This window comes from Dama dama, chromosome 4, assembly GCF_033118175.1.
Source record: "Dama dama isolate Ldn47 chromosome 4, ASM3311817v1, whole genome shotgun sequence".
Classification (NCBI taxonomy): domain Eukaryota; kingdom Metazoa; phylum Chordata; class Mammalia; order Artiodactyla; family Cervidae; genus Dama; species Dama dama.
The window spans coordinates 59,855,849-59,874,111 of NC_083684.1; the positions used below are offsets into that span (position 1 = coordinate 59,855,849).

The following is an 18,263-nucleotide window of genomic DNA, read 5'->3' on the forward strand; positions in this document are numbered from 1 at the left end:
GTGTCCCCTGCCTGTAGCCACCCTCTCTCACGCTATCCTCGTCTCACTCTGAAGACATCCCCCACAGTTCTGTTTTCTGTCATTTCACATGTACTTGTGCCTTCCCTCATGAGTCCAGGGATGGGGTCTGCCTTGTTCTATCACCTTAATCCCCACTTGCCTATCCCCCCAGTACAGAGCTGGCACTCAATGCTGATTCAGAGGATGAAGAGATTCTTTCCGTTGGAAACTGTGAGCTCCTATAACTAACTGTAAGGTTTCACTGGCAGGAGGGTGGGGGAGCCCCAGCCCACTCCCCAGCATAAGCTGGCAGGTCAGGCTTCGAGGAGTCAGTCCAGCGCCTGGCACCTACTTATAGGAACCAAGAAAGAGGAGACGCAAGTAGAGGCCAGAAAAAGGATGGTGTTTCCTTTCTCTGGAAGGAGGTCATTCAGGTAGAAGACAGTAGAACAAGCTTGCAGAACACACTGTGCACTTGCTCAACCCACTCCCGCCTCCACCCGGGGAGAGGGGTGGGTGGACGGGGTGTTTGGGTGGGGAGCGCCGCGCCTTTAAGGCTCCCGGAAACAGGCCTGCAAAACCGGAAGTAACCCGCTTTAGTTCCCCTCTTCACGTGGTGCAGGCAGGAAGTGACGCGCGTGGCCCGGGAGCTGCAGACGCGGAGGCCGACGGAGCCGGAGTCGCGGACGCCGCGGGGTCTCCGGGACAGGTGACCGGGGGAGGGGGCCGGGAGCGCGCCCGGAGAGGGCGGGGCCTGACGCCCCACGTGGGGGGGAGCGGGCGCTGGCGGGTAGCCCGCCGCCCGCGGGGGCGGGGTCAGAGTACTCCGCGGGGGGCGGGGACTGGACGCCCACATGGGAAGCTAGAAGGGTGCTGAAGGGGCGGGCCGTCGGCGGGGCAGGGCCTGGGTGGGCCGGGCTCCGGACGCGTCCGGAGCTTTGGTGGGCAGCTGGGGCGGGCCCGAAAAAAGTTATGCTGGGGCGGGGCCAAATAGTACCCGGCGGACTAGGGGCGGGGCCGGAAAGTTTCGCGTGTCCTGGAAGTGGGTCCAGGAAATCAGGGGCGGGGCCAGGGGCTGACCCGAGGGTGAGGGCGGGGCCACGCGCCGGTAGGGCGGAGCCAAAAAGTTTCTCAGGAACCGGGCCGCTGAGCCAGAATTTAGGGGCGCCGGGGACGGGGCCAGATACTGACGTGACGGGGGCGGAGCCAGGGGGCGTGACCAGAGGCTGGGCTCAGCAAATCGGAGGCGGGGCCAGAGTGTTGGCTGGCGAGCCGGGGGCGGGACCGGTGCCAGAAGGTGAGGAGGAGGGGGCGGGTTTACACTGCTGCCTGGGGCTCCTGTGGGCGGGGTCAGGAAGTTGGCCGGGGCGGTCGGACGCCGGAAGGGGGTGGGATTAGTGACGCGCATGTGGGCGGGGTCGGAGGTTTGGCGGGAAAGGCGGGGCCGGAAAGTTTGCCTGTCTTCGGGGCGGGGCTGTGGCGTTCGGGACCGGGTGAAGACTGGAACTTTTCCCTAGAAAGCCGCGTGGGGGCGGGGCAGTTTTGTCTGCGCCTGGGCCGGGAGGGTATTCACCCGGGAGGCCGAACCAGACCTGGGAAGCCTCGCCAGGAGGTCCTGGGTCTGTTGGAGGAGTCTTTTGGGGGGTGCTGGGGGGGCGGGGTTTTAATATCCCTGAGGGTAGGGGCAGCGAATAGGAATGGGGGTCCGACTAATTTTTGAATGTAGGGTTATAAGACGTCGCTGAAGTTCCTGGGGAAGAGTCAGGTGTAGACTGTTAAGCGGGATGTGAGCAGCACCAGGTTGGGCACAGCGAGTCAGGCTTTCTTGTGGCAGGTCGTGGGAGAGGCTCTTCCTAAGGCTCTCTTGGGGTAGAGGCCTGGGTTTTAAACTTCCAACACAGGGGCGTGGAGACTGAACTAGGATTTTCGTTTTGAAGGGAGCAGTGTGGGATGTTTCCCTAAGGGTGGGGCAGGCCCAGGACTTTCCCAGGGTTTGTGTGACTACATTGTTTACATAGGAAATGGATGGGTCCAAAACCTTCTGGAGAGGACTGAGTCTAAACTTTTCCTGGTAGGGGGTGGGCTAGAAGAGGGGCTTCAAGAAGAGGGGCTGGGAGTGAGGGCGAGAATTCCCTTGGAGTGAAGGGTGTGTGTGTGTGTGTTTCCCTTGGAATGAAGGGTGTGTTTCCCTTGGAATGAAGGGTGTGTGTGTGTCCCTTGGAGTGAAGAGGGTGTGTGTGTGTGTGTGTGTTCCTTGGAGTGAAGGGGGTTTGTGTGTGTGTGAGGGCAACAGTTCTCTTGGAGTGAAGGGTGTGTGTGTGCATTTGAGGAGCCCCCAGTCTGGGAGAGGGAGAGACTGAGTGGAGCCATTGACCTTAGTCCTTTTGTTCTCTCTGCCCTCAGGAGCCCCCAGTGCTGTGTCCAGATTCCGCAGGGGAGGTTTGCTGGGACCCAGGGCCCACCCTGCCAGTGGAATGGTGAGAAGAAAAGTAGGGTCTCTGAGATCTGAGCCTTGGGGCAGGGGGCTTGGGAGAAGAGGTTCCTGACTCGCAGACTCTGGGGCGGGTGAAGGTTTTCAGCCTCTTATCTGCCCGCCCTCTCAGTCAGCCACACTGGATCTGAAATCGAAGGAGGAGAAGGATGCTGAGTTGGACAAGAGGATCGAGGCTCTTCGGCGGAAGAATGAGGCCCTCATCCGGCGCTACCAGGTGCCCTAGCCCCGCCCTGGGAGACCCCATCCCCTCTCCTCCCCGCAGTGAGTTTCCCTCACCTCTCCCTTCCTTAAAACCTTTTCATGACTCCTCATCACTGTCAGGGTAAAAGCTGAGGGACTTAGCCTGGGATTCCTCCTTTCATTCCATCATTCGTTTGTTCGTTCACAAATATTCACCAGGGCCCATTGCTCAGTGGCACTGTGGCGGCGGCGGGGATGGAGGGGCCCCTGGTCTGCCTTTCCGGGGCTCACAGGCCAGTAGGGGCCCAGCCATGGCTTCAGTCTGTGATGAGCCAGAGTGAGCCACCCTGGGATGGAGGAGGGCAGGGTTCTGTGAGAGCCCAGGTGGGGCTCTTCACCCAGCCTGGGGGATATTAAGGAGGACTTCCTGGATAAGGGGATTCTGAGACCCGAAAGGTGAGTAGATGTTAGCCAGTCTTTTATTTTTTGGCTGCACAGCATGTCTTGTGGGGGGTCTTAGTTTCCAGACTAGGGACTGAACCCAGGCCCATGGAAGCGGAGCATGGAGTCCTAACCATTAGACCACCAGGGAAGTCCCAGCTAGTCGAAAAGGAGAGCAGAACACACATCACACACAGGGGACAGTCTGTGTGAAAACCTGGAGCTTAAAGTTGGAGGGTCAGTTGGAGGATATTGACCTGGAGAGACCAGCTGGGGCCCGGCCACACAGGGCCCAGAAGGCCATAAGGCTACGAGTTTGGACTTTTTCCTAAGGACACTGGGGAGCCATCGAGGGCTTTGAGTGGAAGTGGGGCCAGGTCAGAATAGATATGTAGGAAGACTCCTTTGGTTGCTCTGTGGTGGTAGATGGGAGGAGAGGACACTCGAGACAAGGAGGAAACTGGGGCAGGGACTTCAGCGGGGGGTGACGGGTGGGGGGGGCGTGTATGGAGAGGAGGTGCTTGGCCTGGGGCAGGGCTGTTGGGAGGGACTCAGTGACGGATGGGCGGTGGCAGGAGGTGAGGAGAGGGTCCAAGATGAGGCCCAGGTGCTCGTCACAGGTGACAGAGTAGGTGGTGGGGCTGTCCCTGAGATAGGAGGAGGAGTAGGTTTCATTTATTCATTCTTCATGCATTCATTCACTTAAAAAAAAAAAAAAAAAGGATATTGATCCTCTGTTGTGTGCCAGGCAGTGTTCCAGGTTTGGGGTATACATCAGTGAACAAAACAGACAGATATCTGTGACCTGGAGTAGATTCTGTTATGGGGAGGAGCCAGATAAGAAGCAAAATAGACATAATGTCATGTTGTGAAGGGGATGGGGTGGCGGGGTGGGGGCGTGTGGAGAATGGCAGGTGAGCTGGTCAGGGAAGGCCTTCCTGAGAAGGGAACTTTTGAGCAGAGACCTGCAGGAGGTGAGGGACTGGAGACTCTATGGAGGAGGGGCATTCCTGGCAGAGGAAACAGCAGGTGCAAAGGCCCTAAGGCAGGTTTGAACCTGGTATGTTCCAGGCACAGTGCGAGGATCACAGTGAGGGAGAGGAGAGGAGTGGGAGATGAGGATGAGATGGTAATGAGACCACACCCTGTGGAGCCCCATTGGCTGTGGGGGAGCCTTTGACTCTGGCTCAGAGGGTCTGAGCAGGGGAACAGCCTGGGGCGGTTAGAGGGAAGAGGTGACCGGCTTTCTTGTCTAGAGCTCCAGACAGAGGTCTGTGCTGGGGCAGACTTGGAGATATTCAGGGGACTGTCGAAATCTGGCTGGTACACAGGACCCCTGATGCCCGCTATCTCTGATCTCCTAGGAGATTGAGGAGGACCGGAAAAAAGCTGAACTGGAGGGAGTAGCAGTGACCGCTCCCCGGAAGGGCCGCTCGGTGGAGAAGGAGAATGTGGCGGTGGAAACGGTGAGCTCCACTCCAGGGTGGGGACTCAGGAGGACTGGGAGGGGGTGAGAGTTGAGACCTAAGAGCTTTCTCAGCTGCCCCAGGCCTACGGGGGCCTCCATCCTGGCAGCCGCCGTCTGGGCCTGGGGTGTCCTGGTCTCCCTGCCTCAGTGACTGTCCTTTCCCCCCCTCTCCCCTTTCCAGGAGAGGAACCTGGGTCCCTCTCGGAGGTCTCCAGGGACCCCTCGGCCTCCAGGGGTCAGCAAGGGAGGCCGGATCCCCCCTCAGCACGGAGGCCGGGCAGGCATGGGCCGGACATCCCGCAGCTGGGAAGACAGTCCCGGGGAGCAGCCTCGGGGAGGTGCTGGGGGCCGCGGCCGGAGGGGTCGGGGCAGGGGGTCCCCTCGTCTCTCTGGAGGTGGCGATGCCTCGACTGCCGACCGCAAATCCAAGGTAGGAGCTGAGAGGGGGCTGAAGTCTGCCTGAAGTCCGTTGGGAGACTCAGTGTTGTCCTGTTGCTCTTTCTGTTTCTGCTCTCAAATGGATTTTCTCCTTTATTCGTCTTTCACTGTCTCTCTCTTTTTTGGACCCTCGCTCCGGCTCTTTTTCACCCCTTCCCTTTCTTCCTCTCTCCCCCAGACCAGCGCTGTGGGTGCTCTCCCTGTCTCTCTCTCTGACTCCTATTTTGCGCTCTGCTGGGTGCTTGTGGCATCTGCCTTCCCTTCCCTTTGTCTCTTTCTGGTGCTATCTCGTCGGGTCTGCCCAGCGCGCATGCGCCCGTGCTTTCGTCATTAGTGTGCGCGTGCGCACATGTTCTCGCTCTCTGTCATTCCCTGAATTAGTTGGTAGGGAGTGGTGAGGTTCTTACCGTAGCTGCTCTCAGCACCCCACCACACAGATTAGCAGAGTGGGAAAGTTGCCCAGCCTGGTGGCTTAGGGGACAACTTTCTATGAGTTCCCTGTCCTTGGGCAGTTCACTTCCCCTCTAGGAGATTCCAGGTTCTCACTCTTAAACGGGAATGAAAATCAGGGTTTTCATAAGCATCGTGTGACATCAGGCATAGAAATCCTCAGATTAAGCGCTCAATGTAGGTTTCTTATTAAGGATGTTTAGAAAGAACCCAAAGTGCCATGGCATTAATCAAATGGAAGTTTATTTCTCTCTTGTATGCTGAGTCTTGGAAATGCAAATGTTCCCAGCATCTTGGGCACCTGCTCATCTAAAATTCTGTCACCTGGGGAGGGGGAGGGGGGGATATTGTTACCTAGGAAAGGGAGGAGAATGAATCGTGGGGGTCACCTGGCCATCTGTCAAGTTTTTACTGTGGCAGCCATCGCAGGGGTCCCCAACCCCTCTCCCAGGCTCAGCATTTTGCCAGAAGGATTAACAACTGAGATTTATTACAGGGAAAGAGTACAGAGCAAAATCAGTAAAGGGAAAGGGCCCATGAGCCAGAGCCTGGAGGATACCAGGCGCTAGCTTCCTAGACTCCACGTCCAGTGGAGACACAAATTGTTGTTTAGTCACTAAGATGTGTCCGACTCTGCATCCCCGTGGGCTGAAGCCGGCCAGGCTCCTCTGTCCATGGGATTTTCCAGGCAAGAATACTGGAGTGGGTTGCCATTTCCTACTCCAGGGGATCTTCCCCACCCAGGGATCAAACCTGTGTCTCCTGTATTGGCAGGCGGATTCTTCACCACTGAGCTACTAGGGAAGCCCAGAGACACGTAGGCTGCACTTAATTGTTCTTCACTGACAACATATGTCAAAGTTCATCTACTGGGGACTCGTTAGAGAGCTAGTGCCCAGGCTTCTTATCCGAGGCAGGTCACATAGGTCCCCTCTGCCTACAGTACACACCCAGATTCCAGACCCTAGAAGGAAATTGGGTGTTCATCATACACTGTAATGCAGAAAAAGTCTAGGCACGTGGAGCTCCGCTTACTGGTTAACTGTTGACAGGATGTGCAGAGAGCCAGTGTCCAGGTGCCAGCCAGAGGCTGCCTTGCATAACAGGTCTAAGGAGAGAGCCTCAGATGGTGACAAACGCTCGGATTGAGGGGCTCTTTCTGAGGCTCTGTCTCTCTCTCTCCTCTCCTCCCTGCAACAAGGAGTGGGAGGAGCGGCGGAAGCAGAACATTGAGAAGATGAACGAGGAGATGGAGAAGATTGCAGAGTATGAGCGCAACCAGCGGGTCAGTGCCACGGGTGCCCCCTGGCGGCGGGGCGGAGCCGCCGGGTCGGGGGAGTGCTCCAACACCCCCACCCGCAACCAACTCCACATGCCCGCAGGAAGGTGTGTTGGAGCCCAACCCGGTGCGGAACTTCCTGGACGATCCCCGGCGACGCAGTGGGCCCCTAGAGGAGCCTGAGCGGGACCGCCGGGAAGGCAGCCGCCGGCATGGGCGGAACTGGGGGGGCCCTGACTTCGAGCGGGTGCGCTACGGCCTTGAGCAGGAGCGGCAGGTGGGTGCGGGCGGCCTGGCCACGACTACCGCCCAGCGGCCAGTCTCTGGGTTCCGTGGGGAGGGATCTGTGTCGAGCGCCGGGCACGGAGCAGGGAGAGGCTGCCGCTCTACCGCTCAGGCTTCCCTCCAGTTGATGTTTGCGCCAGAGCCATACTGCTTTCTGTTTGTAGCTTTATGATGTATGTGGGTGTGACTTTCCTCCTTACTAACGTTACTGATGTTTACTGGGTACCTGCCCGGGGCTAGCTGCTGTTTTAGGTGGTGGGGCTAAATCAGTGGCCATGTAATAAGATGTCAGATAATGCTGAATGTTGGGAAGATGGCTGCAGCCCAGCCAGGTGAGGGCAAGGAGAATAGAGAAGGGTCTGGGGTGGCCTCTCTGAGGTGGCATGTGAGCAGATACGGCTTTCATCTCCACCCTGTCACCTCCTCCTGTGACCTTGAGCCAGGGGCTCTACCTAGGAGCTTTGGAGGCCTCAGGGAGGGGGTGCAGCGGGGAGAGAGGTGGGCGGAGCCCTGATTGCCCATCTGTTGGGGGCAGGGCCGCCGGGCCGGCCTGGGCGGCACCGGGGACATGACGCTCTCCATGACCGGCCGAGAGCGGTCCGAGTACCTGCGCTGGAAGCAGGAGCGGGAGAAGATTGACCAGGAGCGTCTGCAGAGGCACCGCAAGCCCACCGGCCAGTGGCGGCGGGAGTGGGATGCTGAGAAGACTGATGGCATGTGAGTCTCCGCCCTGCCCGCCCCTGTGGGGCTCCTCGACCTTGGCTCTGACTTCTGACTCCTTGGCCTCTCTCGGGTTTCTCATCCTGTGTATCAGTTAGCAGGAGCTAGGTAACACTGCATAACCACCACCCAGTCTCAGGGGCACAGAAAAGCGTTTCTTTTTCCTTTTTTTTTTAAACAACAAAAGCATTTTGTATTGGGGTATAGCCAGTATAACAACAAATGTGGTAATTTCAGGTGATCAGCAAAAGGCCTCAGCCATACTTTTTTTACAACCGTTTATTTATTTATGTATTGGCTGCGTCGGGACTTGGTTACGGTGTGCGGACTCTTCATTGTGACCCGCAGGCTCCAGGGTGCCTGGGCTCAGTTCTTGTGGTGTGCAGGCTTAGTTGCTCCAAGGCTTGTAGATCCTAATCTTAGTTGCCCGACCAGGGATTGAACCCAAATCCTCTGCCCTGGAAGGTGGATTCTTTACCACTGGATGGCCAGGGAAGTCCAGAAACATTTCTTTCTCTCGTGTTTACGGGTCTTCTAAGTTGGGCTGATTCAGGTTGGACTGGAAGCTGTGGGTCCCGCTGGGGTTGAACTCACTTCCACCCGGGATGTGTGTATTCTGGGGTTTGCGCTGAGGGAAGGGGCTACTGGAGGAAGCACTGGCCGTAGTGTTGGCAGATGTGCAGGAGGGACAGTGACACACATTCTCATTCTGTTAGCCAGCAGACCCCACCTTGCTGCGGCAGGAAGTTAAACTCTGCCCACTCTTGTGGGTAGTACTGCAGCGGCTCTGTGGCCAAGGGTGCGGATGTGAGTTCTCATGCAAGGAGGGCATGAAGAATTACAGCGATGACCCCTTGGCATCCTCCCTTCATCCCTCTACCCTGTGTCCGCCACCTACCCAAGCACCTTATCCCTGTGGAATTATTATTCTCAGGTCTGACTTTGTCGCCTTTTGGGTCCCAGGAAACATCCCATTAGTCAAACTTAAAGCGAAGGCATCATCCACAGGAGGGCTAACTGCCATAGCAAAGGTGGAGAAGATTCTGGAAGAGCTGCTGAACAGCAGTCTTAAGATGGACAGCTGTCGTTTTTTCATCATTCTCTATCCTTTGCCACAGCGCTGGCTAAAGAAAGAGGATCTTGTCTATGTGCCTGGAGGTTGGAGCATTTATTTTTGGATTGTGAGCTAAGCCTCTGCCAGCATGAGAAACATTTTGCACAGATACTGTAGCTGATCTTTCTAAGGGGGGAGGCAGGTGAGCTTTTGCGGAGATATTCTTAGGCTTAAGACTGAGAAAGTAATTATTTTCCTCTTTCGTCCCCACAGCAGCCTGCAGCAAGTCTCACGTTTGCATTGAATAGAGCAGATTGTGCAGTGAATAGAGCTAATGTCAGCCGCTGAAGAATAATGAAGCGGAGTGTGGAGAGGGTTGGAGGCTACTGTTTTAGACCTAAATAATGTATGTAATTGGGCTTCCCAGGCGGCTAGTGGTAAAGAACCCGCCTGTCAATGCAGGAGACGTAAGAGATGAAGATTCAGTCCCTGGGTCAGGAAGATCCCCTGGAGGAGGGCATGGCAACCCACTCCAGTATTCTTGCCTGGAGAATCCCATGGACAGAGGAGCCTGGTGGGCTACAGTCCATGGGGTCACAAAGAGTTGGACATGACTGAAGCAACTTAGCATGCAACACAATGTATGTAATAATATGTGATTGGAAAGTTTAGGAAGGTCTCTGAGCTGAGGCCTGAAGGAGGTAATGGAGCGGGCCCCGGAGAGATCGGAGAAAGCAAGCCCCAGGAGTAGCATGTGCAAAGGCCATGAGGCAGGAGCTCTATGTGGTAGGAGAACTCGCTAAGCTCGGGAGGTGAGAGAGAGTGGTGGGAGATGCGGCTGGACAGGAAGCTGGGGATGTTGTACTCACATTTTGTTGAGGTGGGGAATTGCTGTCAAACAGTGATCATTTTCTTTCTGCGTTTGTACCGCCGTGTCACATTTGCCTCTTGTCTTTCACCTGACCCTGTGCTTTAATCACTGACATTCCCCCATTGGGGTTGAGGACCTTGCCATCTGTGATCTTGATTTCTAACCGTGGCCCGCACCTCCCCCGACGACTCTTCCCGCCCTACCTGTTCTCTCTCTGCCACCAGCTGCCTGCTCACCCCTTTCTCTTTCCCCAGGTTCAAGGATGGCCCAGCTGTGGCCCTAGAACCATCCCACCGCTATGGTGAGTGGGAGTTCTTGGGTGGGGTGAGGCAGCTGGCTGGGCCAGGGTGTTGGGGCAGGGTGGGATAGGGGTAGCTTGTACCGTGTCCTCCACCCCCGACTTCCCCTGGGTTTTGTCGCAGATGACCAGGCTTGGGCCCGGCCCCCCAAGCCGCCCACTTTCAGGGAGTTCCTGTCCCAGCACAGAACTGAGGTCAGCCGCAGAAAGAAGAAGAGCAGCCGACCCCAGCCTAAGGCAGCCTCCCGTGCCTACAGGTGGGGGCCCCCTTCCCCTTGCACATGCACAGCCCAGCGGGACTGTGTGGCTCTACCCCTGGTGGTTTTCTGGCTTGTGTGTTTGGGGGATGTTTCTGTCCTTTCTTTCCCTATCTGTCTCTCGGGCACTTGTCTCCCTGTGGGTCAGGCACTTGGTTTTGGGGGCGTCGGGGCCTGGCTGTTGCTTTACCCTCATCTGTCCCCTTCACCCCTCCCACCCATCTCTTCTGCCCACCTGGCCCCTCTCTACCTGGCCACCTCCGACACCCAGGACACATGCCCTGTTTCCTCCTCGGTGCTCTAGCCTGCCGGTTCCTTGTCTGGAAATCCTGAAGACCCGCTCTCTCCACCTGTTGAATTTTGCAGCTCTGTGTCTGGGGAGGAGCCTGAGGTGGGAAGCCCCTTCCTCCTGTCCATCTGGGCTTTATTCCTTTCCTCTGTCCCCTCCAGTGACCACGATGACCGCTGGGAGACGAAGGAGGCCGTGTCCGTAGCTCCCGAGCCCCCGCAACCTGCTCCCCCCAAGGAGGCGCCCACGCAGGTAGGGCAGGCTGTCCGCTCCTGGCAGGCAGCACGGCGTGGGGGTGCCTGGGGCCTGCAGCCTCTCCCTGACCTGCCTTGTGTTCCTCACAGCTGCCTGAGACCCCGGCCCCTGCCCATCAGCCTCCTGAGGATGAGGGCGAGGAGGGCGAAGGCGATGAGGGCGAGGAGGGCTTGGATGAGGGGGAGGACGGAGAAGATGAGGAGTGGGAAGATGTGAGTGAGGATGACGAGGAGATAGAGGAAGAAGAGGAGGCTGATGATGAGGAAGAAGAGCCAGCTGGAGATCACCAACCCGAGGAGGCTGAGCCCAGTGGGAGCCCCACCAGGGAACACGGTGACAAAGAGCCCACCAGGCCGGAAGAGCCCCTGCCGCTCCCCCAGACCCCCGTCACGCCTTCCAGCCCCTTCTCGCCCCCCGGGGGCCATCAGCCTGTGTCCGACTGGGGTGAAGAGATGGAGCTGAATTCTCCCCGGACTGCCCACCCAGCAGATGCTGTCTCTCCGGGTGAGGCCTGGCCGTTTGAAAATGCATGAAGCTGGCTGCTTGTGTGTGTGCTCAAGGGGTGCATGGGGGACCCTCAGGACCCAGGGACCCTCTGTGCCCTGGTGGCTAGGGAGGACGGTCCATGCCTGTCTCTAGAAGGCCCACCCCCAGATCCTGCCCTGCCCTGAGCCATTCAGAGCGCCCTCCCCAATAAAGAGATCACTTCCTCAAATGACACTTCCCACGTGTGTCCTTAAACCTCCTCACTCCCTCAGAGCCTTCTGTCTTGGGGGGCGCGGGTGGGTATTTGGAGGAGAATGGGCTTGACTGGGCCTCCCCCTTCCCCAGGAGGTGACCAGCCAGCCCCTGCCTCCTTGGAGAGTGGGCCCAGCGCCCCAGGAACCCAGAAAGCTGAAGAGGAGGGGTCTGAGGCAGCTCCAGGTTGGGGGAGTGGCTGGGGTGGTGGAGGTGGCCTTCCTTCCGCTTCCTCTTGGGTTGAGGGGAGGACGGTTTGGGGGCAGTAGAATGGAGTGGATACGTCTCCATTATAGGTGTGGGGTAGCTGCCGGTCCCGGGATGGGGTGAGGGGGGCGGGGCTAGGCTGTTGGGTGGGAACGAATCCAGGGTCAAGGGGGTGGAGCTACAGGGAGGACTTACCAGAGGCGTTTGGGGGTGAGGGGGTGGAGCCAGGGTGGGATTAGGAGGTAGAGGGCCACCCCAGGGGTTCTGTAATCTAGAAACAAGGGGGTGGGTTAAATTGATAGGGAGGAGCTTAGAGCAGGATTTGAAATACAAATCGGTCAAAAATAAAGAGCCGGGGAGGAGTAATGGATCTAGCCGTGGGCGTGATTACAATTTTGAGGTGTAAATTAGTAAATGGGGTAAATTAGAATAGAAATACATAAAATATCGGGGTAAAAACTGGCGTCTAGCGGACCTGGAGCAACACGCGAACCCAGTCTCCACCTCCGCCAGGCGGAAGCCGGGTTGTGGACCTCCGACCTCCCCAAGGAGTAGGAGTTAGGACTTGGGGGCATTGCCAAGGAAGGTCTGGTTAGGACTCAGGAGGTGAGCAAGGGAAGTGGAGGTAGATCCTGTAGGGCAGGCTTCCTAGAGGTTGGCTTATGTCCGTGGGGTGAGGCTGGGATGGGAGAGGACAGAGGTTAGGATGGCGGCTGAGGTCGGGGTACCCGGAGAGCTTTGTCTTTGGGTCACGTGACTGCGATCTCGCTGTATCAAATTATGTATTCGATTTTAAACAGGGTTCTGTTGCGGGGTTGGGGGTGTGTGTCTGCGTAGATCCTCTCCGAGGATTAAAGGAGCCTGAGACTCGTAAACCGCTTAACGCAGGGTGGGTGGCAGCCAGGCTTGGTGGGGTGGAGAGGCGGGGCTAGGGTGTCCCGGGGCCGGCGGTGGGGGGCGGGGTTACTGTTGCCCTCAGATGACCGCCCGTTCTCTTCGCAGAGGCGGACCCCGAGGGCCAAGAGACGGCAGAGATCGCCGACTTCCAGAGGGTGCGTTTCTGCAAAGTGGTGGCGGCCGCTTCACCACCGGGGGCCGCCCGCTGACCGCGCCCGCCGACTGCGGCCTCCGTGCTCTGCACTAACCTTCCGCCGCCTCGCTCCTCTGCCCTCTGCTTCCGCCACTCCAGCCAGGAGAGGGTTAAATGTAAGGGCGGGGGGAGGAGCCAGGGATAGTGAACCGGGTGGGGCCAGGGCAATAGTCCAGTCTCACAAATAGGGGGCGCAGTGACACCAGGGTGGCTGAGACACCCCCTAGTTACCCACTTTCGGAGGCCATGGGGGTGTAGGTGCCAGTTCCCCGGGCCGTTTTCCGCCTCCAGGAGCTTATATCTGGGGCATGGCTTAATAACCGGTGACTCTTGAAGGACCTGATTTCCCCGGCCGCCAGCCTGGTCCCTATTAAACGCAGTGCTTCCGCTAACCTTTGAACTGTGTTTCTGGCGGGGGCAGGCTGGGTTGCGGTGCTTGGCGGGCTTGTCCGTGGCGGCAGAGGCGGGAGGAAGGGGCTCGCTTTTCCTCCACCCCCCTGATACATCTTCCCTCCCCCCCCCACAGGCCTCCCCGAATTCCTGAAGACGCTGCTGGGAGGGGACTGACGCTTGCCCGCCTTGATGGGGAGGGGGCGGCAGGAGGGGTTTAGTCTGGATCTCCGAGCTGTGCTCTATCCTCCCTGGAGCCCGCTTTGGACCCCATGGTTTTAGAGAGGGAGAAATTGAGGGTGGTGGGGGAGGAGATGGGGAGGGGGCGTGACTGGGGTGTGGGGCGGAGCTGGAGCTTCGGGGTCTGAGTTTAGACTTGAAGACACAAAATATGGAAGGAAGGAAGAGGCGCGTCCAACGAAGGGCGTGGTTCGGATGTTTGGGGCCCGCATTGTAATGGAGTTAAAAACAAGGAAAGGTGTTAGGAAGTGAGGTGGAACCACAGAGCGTATTTAGATGGGAATCCCTAACGCCGGTGTTGGGCGCAGCCAGCGGCAGAGAGCTTGGTTTAGAATGGGGTGCTCAAACTAGTGGAGTGAGGAGGAGAAAAGAAGCAGAATCTGGATTGAAGACAGATGAGGGTAGGGGGAGAAGACGGTGGAATCGAATGCTAAAGGCAAACTACAACTGGGGCAGGACTTAAAAGGCCTGAGCTTGGCAAGGGAGCGGCGGAGCTAGATGCAGGGGAGAAGTCTGAGTTCCGAAAGGGGATGGGTAGGGCGCGGGGAGGAGGAGAGAAGAAGAGAGCGGAGGTAAGCTCCGGGGCGGGCGTAACACCGAAGCCTGGTTGGAGTCGGCTGGGCAGAGACCAACATTTGAGAAAAAGCGAGGTATTGCATGCTTGGGGCGGGGTCAGAACGCTGTGGTTAAGCCTTAGCTTGCTAGTGTTTGGCCGGAGGCTGAGGAGGGGGCGGGCCTAGAGCGCGGAAGAGGCCCGCCCATTCGGGGGGCGTGCCCACGCTGGCGGGGGCGTGGTAGGGCGGGGGAGAGTTAGAACCCGGAGGAGGCCCGCCCACGCGGGGCCGTGGCCACGCTGGCGGGGGCGGGGTTGGACGTGGAGAGTTAAGCGCGGAGGCGGTCCTCCGGAGGGGGCGGGCCGAGGGGGCGGGGCCTGTGCGGGCTGTGGCTCCGGGCCGAGTGGGCTGCGGGGATGCGGGGCACGAGCTGCGTGGGCGGCGGCGGCGAGAGCCCGGGTGGCGCAGGGCTGAGCGAGGGCCCGCGGGGCCGTTGGCTGCGCCTAGCCCCCGTCTGCGCCTACTTTCTTTGCGTCTCGTTGGCTGCCGTGCTGCTCGCTGTCTACTACGGTCTCATTTGGGTTCCCACGCGGCCCCCTGCAGCTCCAGCCGGCCCGCCGCCCAGCGCGCAGTCCTCTCCGTGCGGCGCCCGCGCGGGTGCGCTGCCTGCCCCGGCGCCCGCCGCCGCCTCGGTCTCTTGCCTCCTGGGAGCCCCTGGCGGGCCGAGACCCCAGCTCGAGCTGCCGCACAGCCGCCGCCGCCGCCGCCACAGTGACCCCAGCCGCCGCCGCCCGAGCCGCCAGACGCTGGGGAAGACGCCGGAGGCCGCGGCGGGGCGAGGACCCGGGTAACCTTCCTTTTCACCCAAGATGGACCGCCAGCTTTCGAGAGCCCGGCGCCCTCCGCGGATGCGGCGGTCCCGAATTGGTGTCTGGCTCCCTCTTCATGACATCGTCTAGCGTCTGCGGAGTCGTCATCCTGAAGAATGGGGGACGAAGGGGAGCCGGCTCTGGTCCTCGCTCCTTGCAGCTCCTCCGCCGTCAGGCCGGGTCCTTCACCAGGCAGACCCCATACTGGTCACTGCCTCCTGCTCCTCCCGCCGTAGGGTTCTGTGCACGGAGCCCTCAGCCGGCCCCTCTCCTCCCTCCCTGAATCTCCGTGTGCATCTATCCACCTGCAATAAACTCCAGCCCCAGCTGCCTCGTGCTGTGTTTGTCGTGTTGTCTGCAGAGGGGCCCCCCTCTCAAGTTTGTGAAGGCAAGCCCTTCCTGGCATCTGGGCATTGCCTCTCACCCTGGGTGGGCTGTGTGCGTTCTCCCCTTCCTGGGAGGGGGGTCATTTTCTTCTTCCGTTGCCATCGTGTATTTTATGGGTTGGGGTGAGGAAAAGACGTTTATCCGCAACAAGGTAGTTGAAGGTCAGACGGTGTGCAGGGCTTCGCAGGTTTTTGCATGCTTGCAGAGGACAAGTACCTCTGGTGGGGAGAAAAGGGCTGGCCTCCGGTAACAGCACAGGAGACAAGAGTTGGGGTGATCTCAGCAAGAACTGGGCTTCTGGGGATTGTGATTTGTATAACTATAGTGTCCGGCACGTAAGCTAAATCACCTGGAGAAGTCAAGATACTGCTGGAAGAACATGAATTCATGTTCCTGGGAGCTGAGAGATGAGCGTGGACAGGGTGGTGGTACCCTTTGAAAATCAGAGGAAGTTATCAAAGCACCCAGCTGCCTTTGAAGCTTAGTACTGCCTCTCTGGTCTGCAATGTTGCCTGCAAACCAAGGCAGAGCAACCTGAGTCCTGCTAAGAGAGTCAGAGGTGGCTGAGTCCGTTTTCCTACCCAGACGACTAAGGTCTAGCCCTGGGCAGGGTATAGGACCCTACAAGCAGGAAGTGATTTCCTGTCTGACCACCACCTCCATTGAACTGGAGACTTTCTTAGGACGGTGAAGTGGAGCCTCCTCCTTCAGACTGGGACAGCTGTCCATCTGTACCGGGCTAGGAACATCAATCTGTTTACCTCCCCTCCTTCCTTCTACCCCTCCAGCACCACTTCCCAGAGGGTGTCTCCAGGATGAATGGAATTCAGGAAGCCGGCACCCCTTTCCACTTAGCGTAGAGGGTGGTTAGGGGCACTGATCTTGGGGCCAACATACCTAGATTCAAATCCCAGCTCTTCCTCTCACTAACGGTGTGACTGTGGGCAGCTAACTCAACCTCTCTGGTCCTGTAGAATGAAGATGATCATAGTATTTATCTCATAAAGTTTTTCTGAGGATTATAGAAGCTGGTGATCTGAAGCCTTTAGAATAGCATGACATGTTCTCGCTCTCCACCCTCCTCTGTCCCTGGGGCTTTAAAAGCCACAGCTTGGATCCCACGGGATTGCCAGTCAGTCCAGAGCTCTGGACACCAGCCAATGGTGAGTTAGAGGGAGGGACTCCATCCTTGTTCTCACCGGCTCCCCTCCCTCTGTCTGTCAGGGCTCTTCTCCCAGCCCGCTTTCCTGCGCTCTTTTCTCTGTGTGTCCCTCACCACCTTCTCCTCTATCCTCTTTCTCTTTGTCTGTATTTGTCTCTTTGTCTCTCAGTGTTTGTGTGTGTCCCCGTCTCATGTCTCTCCATGTCTCTGTTTCTATCCCTTGCTCTGTTCTGACTCATTCCCTCAGCTCTGTTGCTCTTGCTTCAGCTCTCTATTTCTTCTCCCTTCCTCACTTTTCTCCTCCCTCTTTTTTTTTTTTTTTTTAAACTTCTGGCTGCGCCACATGGCATGTGGGATCTTCCCTGACCAGGAATGGAACGCACCCTCCCCCCTCCCCCATTGGAAATGTGGCGTCTTAATCACTGGATCAGCAGGGGAGTCCCCTCTCCTAAACATCACAACCCCCCTTCTCATTTCTCCCCTAGTTCAGCTTCCCTCACTCTCCTATCTCCTCCCTGCCCCCTCCCTCTTTGGTCTCTTCTCTCTTCCTGTTCCTCTCAGGCTCTGTTTTGGTCGCTATCTTTTAATCTTTCATTTAACAAATATTTATGCAGCATTTACCATGTGCCAGGCTCTATTTTAAGCACTGGGGAAACAGTAGGAAACAAAATAGGGAGACATTTATACTCTCAGTGGAGCTGGTATATCGGTGGGGAGACAGACAGGAAATGGAGATGAATAACTTATGTATGTGTTATGTCAGGTAATAATAAACACAAAGGAGAAAACGAATCAGGGGATAGGGAGTGATGAAGTTGCTGGTTACTGGCTAGAAGCCTCAGAGAAGTGAGGGCAGGACCTGCAGGTCTTGGGGGAATAGCGGTCCAGGGATCAGGAACAGCAAGTGCAAAGGCCCTGAGGCTGGAGGTGCTCGGCTTGTCCAAGGAACGGCAATGATGTCAGTGTGGTCGGAACAGAGTGAATGAGGGGGCTAGTGGGAGAAAAGAGAACGGAGGTAGCTTGTACAGAGCCCCATGGGCCAGGGTGAGGAGTTTGGCTTTTAGTGAGGTGGAGGCTTAACCTCTCTTAAGAGGTCCTCTTAACGGGACCCTCTGACTGCCACGTGGGGAATGAAATGTAGGGGGTGGGGGTGCAAGCTGGGAGCCCAGAAAGGAGATCACTGCGATGAGTCAGATGAAGGATGACGGTGGCTAGATCAGGGTGGTGATGAAGAGGAAAGGTGCTGTGGGTGGTCAAAATGTGTGTGTATGAAATACATATGGCATAAAAGTTACTATTTGTTTGAATAGTCTGAACTGTGCAATTCAGGACATTAAGTACAGTTACAATGTGTGCAACCATCACCCATCAGTCTGACGGTTGTGAAAGGAGAGAGGGAGGGTCTTCCCGGGTGGTCCAGTGGCTAAGACTCTGCACTCCCAATGCAGGGGTCCTGGGTTTGATTCCTGGTGGGGAACTCGATCTCTTAAAAGATTGCATGCCGCAAGTAAAGATCCTGCATGCCCAAACGAAGATCGAAGATCCCACCTGCCCCAACTAAGGCCCGATGCAGCCAAATAAATAGACATTAAAATAAAAAGAGAAGGAGGGAATGGGTCAGGGGAGCCTCTGGCTGTACCTCGCTGGGTGGGGTTGGGTTTATGTGTCTATGGAGCTGTCCTTGAGCGAGAATTGCCCATCAGAGGACTCCTGGATGGGGCTGCAATGGACTGGTGTAAGTACCCACTGTGTTGAGCCCAAGGGAGGCATGGCCTTGGCACCAATGCCGTAGGGCTGTCACACAGCTGTGCTGTCAGCAGCAGAATCTCTTAAAGGGAGAGCAGCTC

At 57.6% G+C, this 18,263-nt stretch overlaps 2 protein-coding genes across 5 annotated transcripts; both read left to right on the plus strand.

Moving 5' to 3' along the window:
- The first annotated feature begins 598 nt into the window (after positions 1–598).
- On the plus strand, positions 599–13,479 carry CCDC9 (coiled-coil domain containing 9). 4 transcript variants are annotated; one of them, XM_061139695.1, is made up of 15 exons: positions 599–709; positions 2,404–2,477; positions 2,604–2,708; positions 4,480–4,581; positions 4,765–5,013; positions 6,673–6,756; positions 6,854–7,027; positions 7,571–7,752; positions 9,935–9,981; positions 10,103–10,235; positions 10,686–10,776; positions 10,869–11,283; positions 11,611–11,703; positions 12,727–12,776; positions 13,341–13,479. In XM_061139695.1, the coding sequence occupies exons 2-15, from the start codon at positions 2,475–2,477 to the stop codon at positions 13,356–13,358; spliced, it is 1,746 nt and encodes a 581-aa protein (XP_060995678.1). In that variant the 5' UTR covers positions 599–709; positions 2,404–2,474; the 3' UTR covers positions 13,359–13,479. The 4 variants fall into 4 exon arrangements, with proteins under 4 accessions (XP_060995678.1, XP_060995681.1, XP_060995680.1 ...); XM_061139697.1 differs by lacking the exon at positions 599–709 and adding an exon at positions 1,212–1,297; XM_061139696.1 differs by lacking the exon at positions 599–709 and adding an exon at positions 1,471–1,619.
- A 922-nt stretch (positions 13,480–14,401) lies between these two features.
- INAFM1 (InaF motif containing 1) lies at positions 14,402–15,198 on the plus strand. Its single transcript, XM_061139699.1, has one exon. The coding sequence runs from the start codon at positions 14,415–14,417 to the stop codon at positions 14,847–14,849; it is 435 nt and encodes a 144-aa protein (XP_060995682.1). The 5' UTR covers positions 14,402–14,414; the 3' UTR covers positions 14,850–15,198.
- Positions 15,199–18,263: the final 3,065 nt, after the last annotated feature.

What these genes read in the sequence shown, in the direction of transcription:
- INAFM1 (XM_061139699.1), top strand. Translation starts at nt 14,415, where the DNA reads ATGCGGGGCACGAGCTGCGTGGGCGGCGGCGGCGAGAGCCCGGGTGGC.
- CCDC9 (XM_061139695.1), top strand. An exon ending in AGTATGAGCGCAACCAGCGG is followed by an intron (nt 6,757 to 6,853) that starts GTCAGTGCCACG and finishes ACATGCCCGCAG; the next exon opens with GAAGGTGTGTTGGAGCCCAA. An exon ending in AGCAGATGCTGTCTCTCCGG is followed by an intron (nt 11,284 to 11,610) that starts GTGAGGCCTGGC and finishes CCCCTTCCCCAG; the next exon opens with GAGGTGACCAGCCAGCCCCT.